This window comes from Tenrec ecaudatus, chromosome 18, assembly GCF_050624435.1.
Source record: "Tenrec ecaudatus isolate mTenEca1 chromosome 18, mTenEca1.hap1, whole genome shotgun sequence".
Lineage (NCBI taxonomy): Eukaryota > Metazoa > Chordata > Mammalia > Afrosoricida > Tenrecidae > Tenrec > Tenrec ecaudatus.
In genome coordinates this window covers 23,289,520-23,304,421 of record NC_134547.1, presented here as the reverse complement: position 1 = coordinate 23,304,421, position 14,902 = coordinate 23,289,520, and the positions used below count along the sequence as shown (strand labels likewise).

The 14,902-nt window shown below is 38.1% G+C and overlaps 1 protein-coding gene across 1 annotated transcript in view; it reads left to right on the top strand.

Moving 5' to 3' along the window:
- UBA2 (ubiquitin like modifier activating enzyme 2) overlaps positions 1-14,902 on the top strand; it is a 47,364-nt gene that overhangs the window by 4,646 nt on the left and 27,816 nt on the right. The window contains exons 2-6 of the mRNA XM_075536198.1: positions 7,494-7,577; positions 8,556-8,626; positions 9,653-9,717; positions 13,058-13,158; positions 14,770-14,891. Coding sequence (XP_075392313.1) covers positions 7,494-7,577; positions 8,556-8,626; positions 9,653-9,717; positions 13,058-13,158; positions 14,770-14,891 — 443 coding nt within the window. The remainder of the gene's footprint in view (positions 1-7,493; positions 7,578-8,555; positions 8,627-9,652; positions 9,718-13,057; positions 13,159-14,769; positions 14,892-14,902) is intronic.

Genomic DNA, 14,902 nt, shown 5'->3' with positions numbered 1-14,902 from the left:
CCTCACTAGGATTATTTTGTGTTTCGTTTATTTGCCTGTTTATTATATCTTAGCCATCCCTCCACACCAAAATAGCAAACCAAACTCACTGCCATTGAGTTAATGCCAACTCATAGTGACTCTGTAGGATAAGGTCACTGTGTCTGTATTCTTGGAGCCTGGTGGTATATTGGTTACATGTTAGGCTGCCAACCCCAAGGTCAGCAGTTCAGAGCCACGTCATAGGAGAAAGACGAGGCTTTCGACGACTGTTGAGTCACAGTCTTTTTCCTCCCAGTAGTTTCATTGTTAGAAAATTCACATATCATACACTCCCATATTTAAGTCACTTAAAAAAGTTATATACATCCTCACAATCAGTTCTAATACACCCTTCCACATTCATTATTTGCTCCTCAATTCCCCTCAACCCTTCCCCCATCTCTGGGAAACCATTGCTTCAGTTATTACCTCTGCATCAACCCCCTTGTGTGTGTTATAAACTGGAAACATCAGACACAATAAAGAACCTAACCAATAAAATACATTAATTTATAAAGATAAGAATAAAAACATAGCGGGAGAAAGATTCTGTCATGGAACAACAGAGATAGTTAACTCTGTAACTGTTTACAGGGTATGGGAGTAGCAGAGCTGTTGCTTTCAAACTGCTGACCTTTGGGATTTCAGCCCAACCTGTAACCACTGCCACGGAGCTGCCGGCTGGCTGTCTGTAGCTGTGAAATGGTATCTCACTGGGGGCTTAATTTGCATTTCTCTGGTGGCTGTGTTTGGTGGTGATTTGAATGCCCTCATTAGTGAAGCGTCTAAGTTCTTTGCCTGTTTTATGATTGGATTGTCTTTGTGTTTTATATATTTGGGGGATATTAGGTTTTTATTGAATGCATAATTTTAGAAGATATTCTCCCGTTTTTTTAATGAAGTCCCATTGTCTATTCCTGTCATTTTTGCTTTTGTGTTAGATAATACATGGTCAAAAGCTAGACTCAATAGTATCACCTCTGCATTTTCTTTTAAGAATTTAATGCTGCTAGTGTTCACATTTAGGTTTGCGCTTCCGTTTGAGTTTGTTTTTGTGGAGCAGGGTGAATTGCGGTGTTCCTAGGGTCCCAGTTCGTGCGTGCATGGGTTTAAAAGAGTTGTCGTGATAGACTTTTCTCACAAGACCCTGGACAGTCAAGGGGTTTATCGTGAAGGCATTTTAAGACTAAAACCACATTGCTAAGAAAAAGGCCAGGAGAGTTCAAGCGAGTTGTAGTTTCCTTTCACAACAATGTGCCTGTGTATCCTTCAAGGGTAGCCAAGACTGTTCCATGAGAATTTTGTTGGGACTCCTCACCCCATTTACCCTCCAGCCCTCAACTTGCCCCTCCAGATTTACTTTTGTTCCCCAAACTCTTAAGGACATTGAAAGGGAACATACGTAGTTTAGGTCTGTTTTGACGTATAAAATCGAAGAGTGCAGATGGAAAACTGCCTTCAGAAGCGTATAAACCTTGATGGGAGGATATGTTGAGAAACAATAGCTTCCGGTTTTGTTCAGTGAAGGTGTATGATTTTGTGCTTCTTGGCTTCACCTTATGTGTTGGTTTTTTTTGTTTCCCTTGTTTTTAGCCTGTGGAAATACAATTTTTCTAGCAGCATTTATTCATTTGGTGTGAAAAACCTTTACCTTGATTTTTCTTTCGTAACAATGTTTTTTTTTTGTTTGTCCTTTATAAAATTTATTAGGGGCTCATACAACTCTTATCACAATCCATACATACATCAATTGTGTAAAGCACATCTGTACATTGATTGCCCTCATCATTCTCAAAACGTTTGCTCTCCACTTAAGCCCTTGGCATCAGGTCCTCATTTTTCCCCCTCCATCCCTGCTCCCACCTTCCTCATAAGCCCTTGATACTTTATAAATTATTATTTTGTCATATCTTGCCCTGTCCAACATCTCCCTTCACTTTTCTGTTGTCCATCCCCCAGGTCACAGGTAGATCCTTGTAATCGGTTCCCTGTTTGTCCTTTTTTGTTTGACTTCATTCAGCATTATTTCTCTAAGTCCCTCCATGTCATAAAGTCTTTCACCGTTTCATCATTTTCTTTATTTTCATTATGTGTAGGTAACACATTTTATTTATCTATTCTTCTACTAATGGGTCTTTTGCTTGTTTCCATCTTCTTGCTATTGTGAATAGGTCTGTGCTGAACATGGGTATGCATTTGCTTGTACTCCGTATGCCAAGTAAAGGGCTTGTTGCCTCATGTGTTCTTCCTATTAGTTGTTTGAGGTAACATCCTACCTCTTCCTACAGGTTCATTGTCCCACCATCAGTGTATGATGATTCCGATCGCTCTGTATCCTTTACAGCAGCGGTTCTCGACCTGGGGGTCGAGCGACCTTTCACGGGTGTCGCCTGATTCCTAACAGTAGTAAAATTACCAAGTAGTAACGAAAATAATTTTTTGGTTGGGGGGTCGCTACAGCATGAGGAATTATATTAAAGGGTCGCAGCATTCGGAAGGTTGAGAACCATTGCTCTACAGCATTTGCCATTTTGTTTTTAGCTTTGATGTCAATGCCGGTGTGAGGTGATATATCATTGTTTTGATTTGCTACTCTCAGATGTCTAATAATTCGGAACATCTTTTCACATGTTGGCCTCTGGGATGCCTTCATTGTTGAAGTGTCTGTTCATGGCCTCTCCTAGCAGCGTTTATGAAGCTGCTCTGCTTTGCTCATTAAATGGAATTAGTATTTTTATCAAATAGCAGCTGACCAGGCATGTCTGGATTCTCAAATCTATTCCATTGCTCTATTGCATTAAACTACTGTTTAGATTATTGTAGCTGTGTAGTATGTTTTAAAATCAGGAATTGTGAACTCCTAGCTTGTTCCTCTCTTTCAAAAGTCTCTAGCTCAATGCCTTTGCCATTCTAAATACAGTTGAGGATTGGTTTTTCCATTTTTGTAAAGAAATTTTGATTGGTATTGCATTGCATTTATAGATCTCTGTAGTCTTAGTAATATTGAACCTAACTTAAGAGCAGGGAACATTTTCCCACTTAAGGGTTTTAATCTTTTTTTTTAGCAGTGTTTATAGTTTGATTGTATACATTGTTTACATCCGTGGTAACTTTATAACTGGGTATTTTAAATGAGGAATTTCATTCCTCATTCTGATGTGTAGAAACCCCACTGACTTTTATTCATTGACCCTATTCCCTGCAAGTTTGCTAAATTCCTCTGTTAGCATTAGTAATTTTTAATGGATGACCATATATACTCAAGTATAAGCCGAGTTTTCCAGTACATTTATTCAGTTTTTGTGGTAAAATTAGGTGCCTCGGCTGATATTTGTGTCTGCTTATCCTTGAGTATATGCGGTATTTGAGATTTTCTGTATGTAGAATCATATCTTCAAATAAAGATGATTTTACTTCTTTTCCAGTCTGGATACCTTTCTTATTGTCTTATTGCTCTGGCTAAGACCTCTAATACAATTTTGAATAGAAGTGGTGGATCAATCATCCCTATCTGTTCATAATTTCAAAAGGAAAGTTCTCCATCTTTATCCATGTGCTTGCTGTTGAATTTTCTTATATGCTTTTAATCATACTGAACATAACTTCTGTTTCAATCTTCTTGAGGGTTTTCATTAAAGAAATAGTATTGAGGGTTTTTTTTTAAGTTTTATAAAATGCTTTTCCTGCATTCACAGTGATGATCATGTAGTTTGGTTTTTTTTTTTTCTATTAATGTGGTTTGTTAAACTGATTTTATAGTGTTGAACCATCCCGGCATTCCTAGAATAAGCCCCACTTGGTCACTGTGTGTGATTTATAATATGCTGCTGGGTTCTGTTTACCTGATATTTTGTTAAAGATTCTTACATTTACTTTCTTAGGGATAATGGTCTGTGAACTTATTAGGGATCTTTTCTTTGTTTGAGTATGACATGAAATTTTTATTGAACCAAAACAATGACAGAAAAATGTGTATAGTAAGTAAAAGTGAGCATTTTGGGAGATATTTCTACCACAGGCTCACCGATTTAGTATTCTCTGAGCATTGTCTGTTATTCTGTTCTTAGTAGTTTACATGCATATACATTAAAGTTTCCACTTAAAAATCATTTTAGTAGAGGCTCATAACATCACAATCCACACATACATCAATTGTGTAAAGCACATTTGTATATTCATTGCCCTCATCATTCTCAAAGCATTTGCTCTCCATCTAAGCCCCTGGCATCAGCTCCTCGTTTCCCCCCCTCCCTGCTCATCCATCCCTCATGAACCCTTGATAATTTATAAATTATTATTTTGTCATATCTTATACTGTCTGATGTCTCCCTTCACCCACTTTTCTCTTGTCTGTGCCCCAGGGAGGAGATTATATGTAGATCCGCATAATTGGTTCCTCCTTTCCAACCCACCCTTTCGGTATCACCACTCTCACCACTGGTCCTGAAGTGATCATCTGCCCTGGATTCCCAGTTCCTATCTGTACCAGTGTACATCCTATGCTTTAGCCGGATTTGTAAGGTAGAATTGGAATCTTGATGTGGGGCGGGGGGAGTGGGAAGGAAGCATTTAGGAACTAGAGGAAAGTTATATGTTTCATCTTTGCTACCCTGTGCCCTGACGGACTTGTCTCCTCCCGGAGACCCTTCTGTAAGGGGATGTCCAATTAATTGCCTACACATGGGCTTTGGGTCTCCACCCCGTCATCCCCCTCATTCACAATGATAGAATTTTTTGTTCTTTGATGCCTGATACCTGATCCCTTCAACAGCTCGTGATCACACACGCTGGTGTGCTTCTTCCATGTGGACTTTGTTGCTTCTGAGCTAGATGGCCGCTTGTTTACCATGTTTCCACTTTTGTACTTAATAGGGAACCACTATAATTTCCCTAGGGGATAAGTATTTGTTTTCCAGGTATCCAAATTCACAGTTTGTCAAATTTAAAATGGTTCTTTTAAGCATATATTAATCATCTATGTGATACAAAATTGAATGAGTCATGTAAACGCTAAAGAAAAAATATATACATTATTCTATGTTCCCATGGACTGAATATTAAGATTTGCCAAAATTTTTTCTTTTCCTTTTTTATTTCATGTTTTCCCTACCCCTTCAGACATTTTAAATTCACATCCAAGTTCAGACAACATCTCTAATTTTTAAATGTTTAAATTGATAATAGAATTGATCCTTTTTATTTTAAAGTTACCCAGTGGCACTGTTAGGTAAATGTTGGGCTGTTAACTGCAAGGTTGGCAGTTCAAACTCACTAGTCACCTTAAGGAAGAGAGTTGAAGCTATTTGCTCCATTAAAGATTTATAGTCTTGGAAGTCCTATGGAACTTTGTTCTGTAGGGTGGTTCTGAGTTGGAACCAGCAGTGTTTAATTTGGTATTTTGGTTTGCTTTTTAAGTTTTATGCTAAATTTAGAAAGTATACGTTAGAAACGTGTTAGGTTGTAATATGTTGTGATGATTTTTCACAGGTTTTAACCAAACATTGAGATGGTTAGCATTAATATTTGCTTGTTTTTATAAAATACTGCTACTAGGCTTCCACTTCACACATGCATGGGTTTATCCAAATGTATTTAAACATGTCTCTGCAATCAGTTAATAGCTGCAGACATACTGTCTTGTATCTTAGTCTCATTAGTTGCCTTCTTAAAAAACAGTTAACTTTTCTATGGGAAAAATGAATTTAAGATCAGTGCAGGTACTGAAATTTAAACAAAGCTCAAGTGGACATCTTACCAAATTATTGCAGTGTTGCAACAAGTTTACAGAAATGCTACCTCCCATAAGAAGATGACCAACTTTGACAAAAGAAGGAACTGACTGGAGTCTAGAAACTGGTAGAAGGCAGTTATAATTACCATTGATGGTGATGGCTGCTAAATTGGGAGCACATATGTCTTGACAGATTAAGTGGACATTGGCCTCAGCAGACTTGGAGCTCAGTTGGTTCCAAAAGTGTCACAAGCAGAGATGAGTCTCAGCTCGATCGATATGATCTAAAGAACAAGATCCAATCAGTGGCTTCCAAGGAGATCTGCTGTACCTTGCCAGGCACAGAGATCATCAGCGAAGGTTATGCCAACTATTTTTGGGGATCCCAAAAGAGTCATTGATAAACTCGCTGCCATCGAGTTGGTGTTGATCGAGTTACTCTATAGGACATAGGATAATCATAATAAGAGGCCGAATTCTGAAGTTTTAAGAAAATGGGAAACTGTTGGTGAGAGAAAAGCCAGGAAAGTTGAATTGCTTTTTTTCCATCACAACACTGTACCTGCTTATTCTCTGAGGGTAGCAAATGCTGTATTATATGAAAACCATATCCCATCTACCCTGCAGTGGAATTGAAAAGTCATTTAATTCCATTTTAATGTATTTGTGCAGGTTAAGTCCAAAAGTGTTACTTTAAAAGCATAAAATTTTATTAAATACAAATTCAATCTAAAACTTACTGTTTCTTGATATATACTCCATAGTCATCGCTCTAACCTTTCCACCAAGGAGCCCTGTTGATGCTGGGTTGCTAACCACAAGGTTGGCAGTTTAAACCAACCAGCTGTGCCACATGAGGAAGTTGAAACTGCCCTGTAAAGAGTTTCAGTCTCACAGGGTCCATGTGAGTTGGAATTGACCTCATGGCAGTGGTGTGGTTTGTTGTTTTTTTGGTTTAATCCTTCCCCCAAAGAAATCTGTGCTCTTTATTATACCACGTCAAAATGCCAATGTTGGCTTCCTTTAGGGACTTAAATTGTGTTCCTTTTCTATATTCTTTGAAGGAACAGAAATAAATCTGGATGCCTAAGATCAGGTGTGTAGATTGGCTGAGATAAGATTTCCCAACAGAATTTTTGTGGAACAACTTTTGCTACTACACTCAAATTAAGAGCAGGTATGTGCATAGCTGTGAAAAAAAAGTTTGACACACATTCCTGGCCTTTTTCAAATTCTTAGAACTACTTTGTACTATGCCTCCATGATTACCCTCAAAAAAGTATTAAAGCACCCATTTTGGAACGCCCAAAACAGAGACGCCATAACCTCTGAAGTTACCTCGATTTCTGTGTCTCTCGCACTTAGCTGTCCCAGGTGATCCCCTCAGAAGGCATTGTTTTGACTCTACCTGTTTTGGAAGGCACCTACATGAAACTAAGACAAGTGTGTCGAGAGCTTGCTTGCAGTTGTCTACCAATCACGGACATATTTAAGCAAGTTTTGTTTGGAACAGTTTGTGCATGAACAAACTGGAACCTCAGCACCAATAGTTTTTTTACTTAACCTCATATGTATCAGGAAATTACTTTGATCAAGTTAATAATTTTGATACGATTAGTTCTAAAAGTTATCCTCTGCTAATGTAAATGATCAGTTCTAGGGTATAGATTTTAAGGTAGAGATATTGCTTAAATAAGTCAATGTATGACTTATCCAGATTTTTTTTGTTTTTCATTTGCAGATTGATCTGGATACTATTGATGTCAGCAATCTCAACAGACAGTTTTTGTTTCAAAAGAAACATGTTGGAAGATCAAAGGCACAGGTAACTAACTATTTCTCATAACAGTTTCCTTAAATTACTTTTTAAAAGACTCCCCAAATACTCTTGTTTATTAGCACTCTGACTTCTTTTATTTAACACAGGAATTGTGGTGGGCTAGTAGTTTCACAGTACTTCAATGCAGTATGATCTTAGTGAAGAGCTTAGTTTAAGCGTATAATAACCCGTTGTCACATGTCCTCTTTAGACCAGATTAGTTCTGACTCCAATAAGATGGAGAAAATGAATGACACTGTCTAATTAGCTGACAGAATTTTAAAAAAATTTAACGAATATTTTGTTCTACAGAGGAAATGGCTTTTGGGTTCTCCGTGTTTGTGTGTGGCCCCCTTTATATTCCAGTTACACACATTCTGTGGTGGCTGGCAACCCTTATATTTGGGGGTCAGAAAATCTGACCCTATATACTGTTACTGCCTTTAAAAGCAGGTAGCCTCCTTTGAGACTCAGCCATTCGTCGTCCTTCAGTGGACTTGCATGACCCAGGGTCTTCAAACATCTTTTTCCCGTGCCTCCGTCCCTGCCCCTTTGGCAAACCCATTTGTTTCTCATTTTCATTTTTTATATTTTGGCTTGTTTTTCCATGCCTAAACCTTCTAGACTATCAGCACTTTGCATAACAACCACTATTTTTCCTACATAGGACTTTTCAGTAGTTTGTACTTAATATTAGTGTCTCTTTTGCCCATTTTTACGCCTTTATTTTAGGTGAAGCGCACATTCACAAACATGTGTATATGATAGGCTCCTATTATAATTGTGTGTATTACTTAATCCTAATGAATTTGTACTTTAGCTTTTAGTGCAAGATACTATTAAGTAGTGTCTGTACAGAAGAAACAAGACGTCCTAATAACTTGCTCAATAAGAAGCAAGAGCATTGTTTCTGCCAGAAGTCGGTTCCAAATACAGTTAGAAACCTTGTACTTTTAGTCATTTAGTGTTGTTTGTTTTGTCCAGGTGGCCAAAGACAGTGTGCTGCAGTTTTACCCAAAAGCTAATATCGTAGCCTACCATGACAGCATCATGAGGTAGGCTCTCATTCATGTAAGATTATGGTTTGCTGTGGATTGGGAATTAGCAGTTTTAAAATAAAAGATATTCTTATGTTCTCACATGAATGGCATTCATTCGACAGTTTACTCCTGTGTAGAGATCGATTACTTGGGTAAGAGATTAGAATTTATGAAACAGGTTACATGGAAGCTTATACAGGATTTTGTATTGTTTTAAAGAGGATATTATAAACTATGAAATACTTATGTGATGGTTCAGTTTTGTAAATACATTTCTCTCCTTCTGGCCTTTTTCAGCTTTCTACATTTCATAGGTCTCTCCCCAGACTCTTGTTTTTTAGCACTCTGACTTTTATATAACACAAGGAATTGTAATGGGGTAGTAGTTTCACAGTACTTCAATGCAGTATGATCTTAGTGACGAGCTGCAGTGTAAACATTTGGTTGTATAGGTGTTGGGGTAAAGGGACCATGGGCCTAAATTATTGTGATATACCTCAAAAGTTAAATGGTACTAAAAATACCTAGTCCTTGTTTGGTGTACTGGGCTAGAAAAATCTTAAGAGATTTCTATCCCCAACTTACTTTTTCATCTTTGGATGTTTGTTCTGCAAGCTTGTGTCTAGCCCTACAGCCCTGTGCTACTAAAAGTAGGGACCCTAGGGGCCTTAACCCTTACCATGTGAAGTGAAGCCAGAGGTCAGCCAGATCCTGGGAATGTATTTTTTGTGTGTTCCCAGCCACTTGCTGCCCAGAGAAGGCTTGGTGGAACTAATGAAGCCATGCCATCATTCTACCAGTTTGAGATCTTGTTCTTGCGCCATAGGTGGCCAGCCAAAAAGGATGTCTAGTCACTTTAGGAATTTGGGGAAAATAATTTTTTAAAAACCTGCATACCATGTTTAGGGTGGGGGGAAATCGAGCCTTATTTATAGTAGATCCCTTTAATAATAGTTATTTTTATCATTTAAAAATATTTCTGAACCCTGTATTATGCTGTAAATACAATGTATCAACAAGTTGTTCTGTTTTGTTTTGCAGCCCTGACTATAATGTGGAATTTTTTCGACAGTTTATATTAGTTATGAATGCTTTAGATAACAGAGGTGAGAGTATTTTAATACTTGCATCTTGAAGTTTTTTTTTCCTTTCCCATATGAAGGCCATTTTAAAATTTAGTACTTATTTAAATATTCGCTTATGAGTTGGAATTTACAGGCATAAGGAGAAGATTGGATTTAAAGGTTACCAATAGACTGCATGTAGTTTTACTTAGAATTGGTTTACTCCCAGCAGGAAGTAAACTATCCCAATACTTGGCTATTCTATCAAAAGGTAAGCAGGGTACATTTAAAGAGCTTGATACATAGGTTCTGTTATGTGTCTGTGTGTGTGAGTATGTTTCATATTATTTGAGCACTTAAATACAGTGTGACTTTTTTATGTGGAAAACTAAAAATACTAATGCTCAGGTTTGGATCAGATTTGGACTTTTTTTTTTAAGATCATTTTATTGGGGGCTCTTACAACAATCCACACATCAATTGTATCAAGCATATTTGTACATGTTGCCATCAATTTTTGTAATCATTTTATTGGGACTCATACAACTCTCATCACAATACATACGTACATATGTACATTGTGTCAAGCACATTTGTACATTTATTGCCCTCATCATTCTCAAAACATTTGCTCTCTAATTGAGCCCTTGGTATCAGCTCCTCATTTTCCCCCTTCCTCCTCACCCCTCCCAACCCTTGATAATTTATAAATTATTATTTGGTCATGCCTTACACTGTCCAACGTGTCCCTTCACTCATTTTTCTGTTGTCCGTTCCCAGGGAGGAGGTTATATGTAGATCCTTGTAATTGGTTCCCCCTTTCCACCTCACCTTCCCTCCTACCTCTTGGTATCGCCACTCTAAAGGGTTCACTTGTTCTGGATTCCCCTTGTTTCCAGTTCCTATCTGTACTGGTGCACATCCTCTGGTCTAGCAGGATTTGTTAAGGTAGAATTGGGATCATGATCGTGGGGAGGAGTAAAGTTGTATGTTTAATTGTTGTTATACTGCACCCTGACTACCATCATTATTTTCTTAACATTTGCTTTATATTGAGCATTTGGTATCAGCCCCAGACCCCAGGGAACCCCCTCCCCCCTTTAAAGACCCCAAATCTAAAGTGTTGCCAGGGTTGAAAAATCACTGTTTAAAAAAAGAAAGATAAAGTCGCTGTTTTGGCAATGAGATGACAGAATATTTATATTAGAAGCCATGCCTCTCAAAATATTTCAAGTGATTTTGGTAATTAAGAGACTGAATTCTAGTAGATATATGCATTTTAGATCTTTTAAACTTTTCCTGGTATTGTATAGTGTTTTGTAGCAGTAAATCAAAATGTATTGCTACAAAGTCATAGAATTCTTGATTAACCAGAATATCAAAATGTGATGTTATTGTGTCTCACTACACCCATCCTCTAGTCTGTGCACTTCTGAAAGTGTGTTTTCCATCTATAACCCTTCCCCCAAATTTTGTGCTTTTTAAATTGATGCTGTGTCAAATGGCAGTGTTAGTATCCTCAGGGGACTCATTGTGTTCTTTTTCAATATTCTTTGCATTTGGGGAACTGAAGAAGATTGAATGGGCAGGTTTGGGGCTGTAGGGTGGATAGATATGGTTTCCCAGTGAAATTCTTAAGGACTGCTCTTGCGATCCTTGAAAAATGAGTAGGTGCTGTGTCATGATGGAAAAAAGTTCCTTGGTGTACATTTCCTGGCCTTTTCTCACCGTTGTAGCTTTCCATTTTCTCAAACCTCTGTGATCATCCTGTATCTTTCAAGAAAATCTATCAATGTGAACCCTTTGGGGTCCCAAAAAGCAGTCAGCACAATCTTCTCAGCTGACCTCTGCTTTCAATTCAACTGGCCCATCAGATCCCTGTGGAAGCCACTGTGTGATTGAACTTTTTCGGAAAGCACCTTCGTAGGACTCTAAGTCATGTGTTACTTGAGAGCCGGTGTCTAGCGCCATCACAGAAAGATGTTTGGAATAAACCCAGCTTGGTTGTACTTGACCACTAGCAACCATACCTTTTGATTTATCTGCCTAGGTTATCTGTGTGCCTAGAATGTGGGAGGGAAAATAGGGAAATTTGTGCTGCATAGTTACTTTCATGTATAAAAGAATGTCTTTTATATTCAAGTTGACTATTTTGGGCCAGATGGAATAAGAAAAGATACGAAGTAGCATGAGTCTCTTAGCCTGACTCATCTTTTTTCCACGAGCCTTAAACTATTGTGTTGACTCCGTTTCAACTTATAAATCCTGTGGGACAGGATAGAAGTACCCCTGTGGATTTCCAAGACTAGATCCGGTTTTAAAAATCATTTTATTGGGGCTCATACAACTCATCACAATCCATACATACATCAATTGTATAAAGCACACTTATATATTCATTGCCCTCATCATTCTCAAAACATTTTCTTTCTACTTGAGCCCTTGGTACCAGCTTCTCATTCAACCCCCCTTCCCTCATGAACCCTTGATAACTTATTTTATCTTACATTGCCTGATGTTTCCCTTCACCCACTTCTCTGTTGCGCATCCCTCAGAGAGGAGGTTATATGTAGATCCCCGTGATTGGTTCTCCCTTTCTCACCCCACTTCCCTCCCAGTATCGCCACTCACCGTTGGTCCTGAGGGGTTCAACTGCCCTAGATTCCCTGTGTTTCCAGATCTCATCTGTATCGCTGTGCGTCCTCTGCCAAGACTAGATCTTTAAGGGAGTAGAAAACCTCTTTCTCCTGTGGCTCAGCTGGTGGGTTTTAACTGCTGACCTTGCAGTTAGCAGCCCTATGCGTCACCACTACGCCACCTTGTCATGTTTTACCTGATAATTGTGTTAGAATAGTAGCAAGTTAGGGACTCTGAACAGGAACCATTTTGGCACAGTGGTTAAGCCCCTCACTGTTAATTGAAAGTAGGCTACTGGGACCCACCAGCCACTACAGGAGAAAGACACGGCCGTCTGGTTTTATAGGTCTTACAACATGGGGGTAGTTCTGTGACTCCATGGCGATGGGCTACGGACTCTGAAGGCATTGGGACAATCTTTTAGACCAGACTGAAACAGAGTAGGCACAGCAGAAGTAGAGTAAATGACACTTTGGAATTTAAGATCTGTTTTTGTTACAGGAGTGTGTGTAAATATATGATAATCCTTCTGCTTAAAAATTGCCCAAATAAATGTCTATTTCTGATAATAATAAAGAATTGTATTACTCTGAATTAGAGCTGTAAGAAAACTACACAAAGGTAATGGCAATAAGTAATTTAGGTGAGTGCCATCGTAATTAAAGATAATTTCTGGGTCATATGTAGGACCCCCCCCCCAAATCACATAAAACTACTTGCTTACTGATGTTTGTTTATCTTCTAGCTGCCCGCAACCATGTAAATAGGATGTGTTTGGCAGCTGATGTACCTCTTATTGAGAGTGGAACTGCCGGTTATCTTGGACAAGTAACTATCATCAAAAAGGTAACGGACATTCTGTTTGCTTCTTCGTAAATATTTATTAGGAGGAGAAAGGCATAAATTTCCAAGACAAGGTATTAAAATTTGTCAGGTGCACAGCAAGTAAAACAGTACCCTGTCTTCCCATTTTAGCTGTGCGAACCCCTTGATGGAGCCTCCTTGTTTGCTGACCTATGCAAGCATGATCTCCTCTATAGAGACTGATAAACTGGTCCTTCCTGATAACCATGTCCCAAACCATGTGAGACAGTCTCACCATTCCCACTTCTAAGTAGCATTCTGGCTTGTATTTCTTCCAACATAGATTTGCTTATTACTTTGACAGTCTGTGGTTCTTTCAATCTTTTTAACCAGTACCATAATTCAAATGCATCAATTCTTCCTCTGTATCCCTTATTCATTGTCTAGTTTTCACAAACTGGTCAACATAACAAGTTTTCCTTTTAATATGCTTTTGTAGCCATGTACTAGACTACACGTCACACTATAATTAATAAAGCAGACTTGGTCAGAAGTTACTTTATGTATAAAGATGGGTGCATTTAATGATCTGAAGAAAACCTTGAAAACTTTCTGGTATATTTTTGCAATATTTCAAATGTTTCAATAAAACTCAAGAATGGTTAGAATGAACACCTGTGTATTCATAACCCAGTTTTATAAAGACAACATTTTAACCTGTTTAGTTCTCTTTTGTGAAATTAGACATGAATGTATTTTAAAATTTTGTAGGTTTTGAAGCTATGGAAAAAGAATTATACTTAAAATTTATATGGTCTAACTTTGGCAGTTTATGTTGAAAATTGTGGCTCCATTTATTTTTTTTAAATGTTACCCTGGAAAACCTATTTAGTATTCTACAAAGGATGTTGTAGACTGGTTATGTTAGTTAAATTTAGTTGAATCAATAGAGACATTTTCAGACCTGCTGATAGGCCAAGACTATAGTTGTTTGTTAGCACGCACTTTCTTTCTCCCTCCCTCCTCCTCTCCCATGTCCCCTTGGAACTGTCATCCCATTGTTCTTCCATCAGGTAGACATGCAGAGACAACAATATGCACAAACATAAGACCGGAGCTCCTTTTTTCCCCCCCTCCTTCTCCCACCCTCATGAACCCTTGATATTTTATAAATTATTTTTATTTTCATATTTTACACCATCCACTGTGTCCCTTCACCCACATTTCTGTTGTTTCCCCCTGAGATAGCTATATTTAAATAACTATTTCACCATTTTTTGAGGTTATTCGAGGAAAGGCATTATTTTTCTAGTAGATTTTCTGTTGAGAGAAATCAATAATTTTTTTTTGTCATATTTGACATTCAGATACAGTGGTTTTTATTTTGCTTGGTGCAATTTTCACTGGACCAGGACTGAGGGGAATCCTGGCTCAGTCTTTAATTGTGACTATGGTTGATACAATTAGCTTTTGTAGTAGAGTTTTCTAATCTGTAAAAAGGTGTTTTGGGGATTACCAATAGTTTCATACTTTCTTGCCAATATGAAATCCAATTGAACTAAAGATGAATGAATAAAGTTTTATGATTATATTGCCCTATAATGTTGAGAAACCATCATCATGAACTATTTTCCTCATTTCCTGAATTGGCAGGGTGTAACCGAGTGTTACGAATGTCACCCTAAACCAACCCAGAGAACGTTCCCTGGCTGTACAATCCGCAACACACCGTCAGAGCCTATTCACTGCATTGTGTGGGCAAAGTATTTGTTCAAGTAAGTGTATC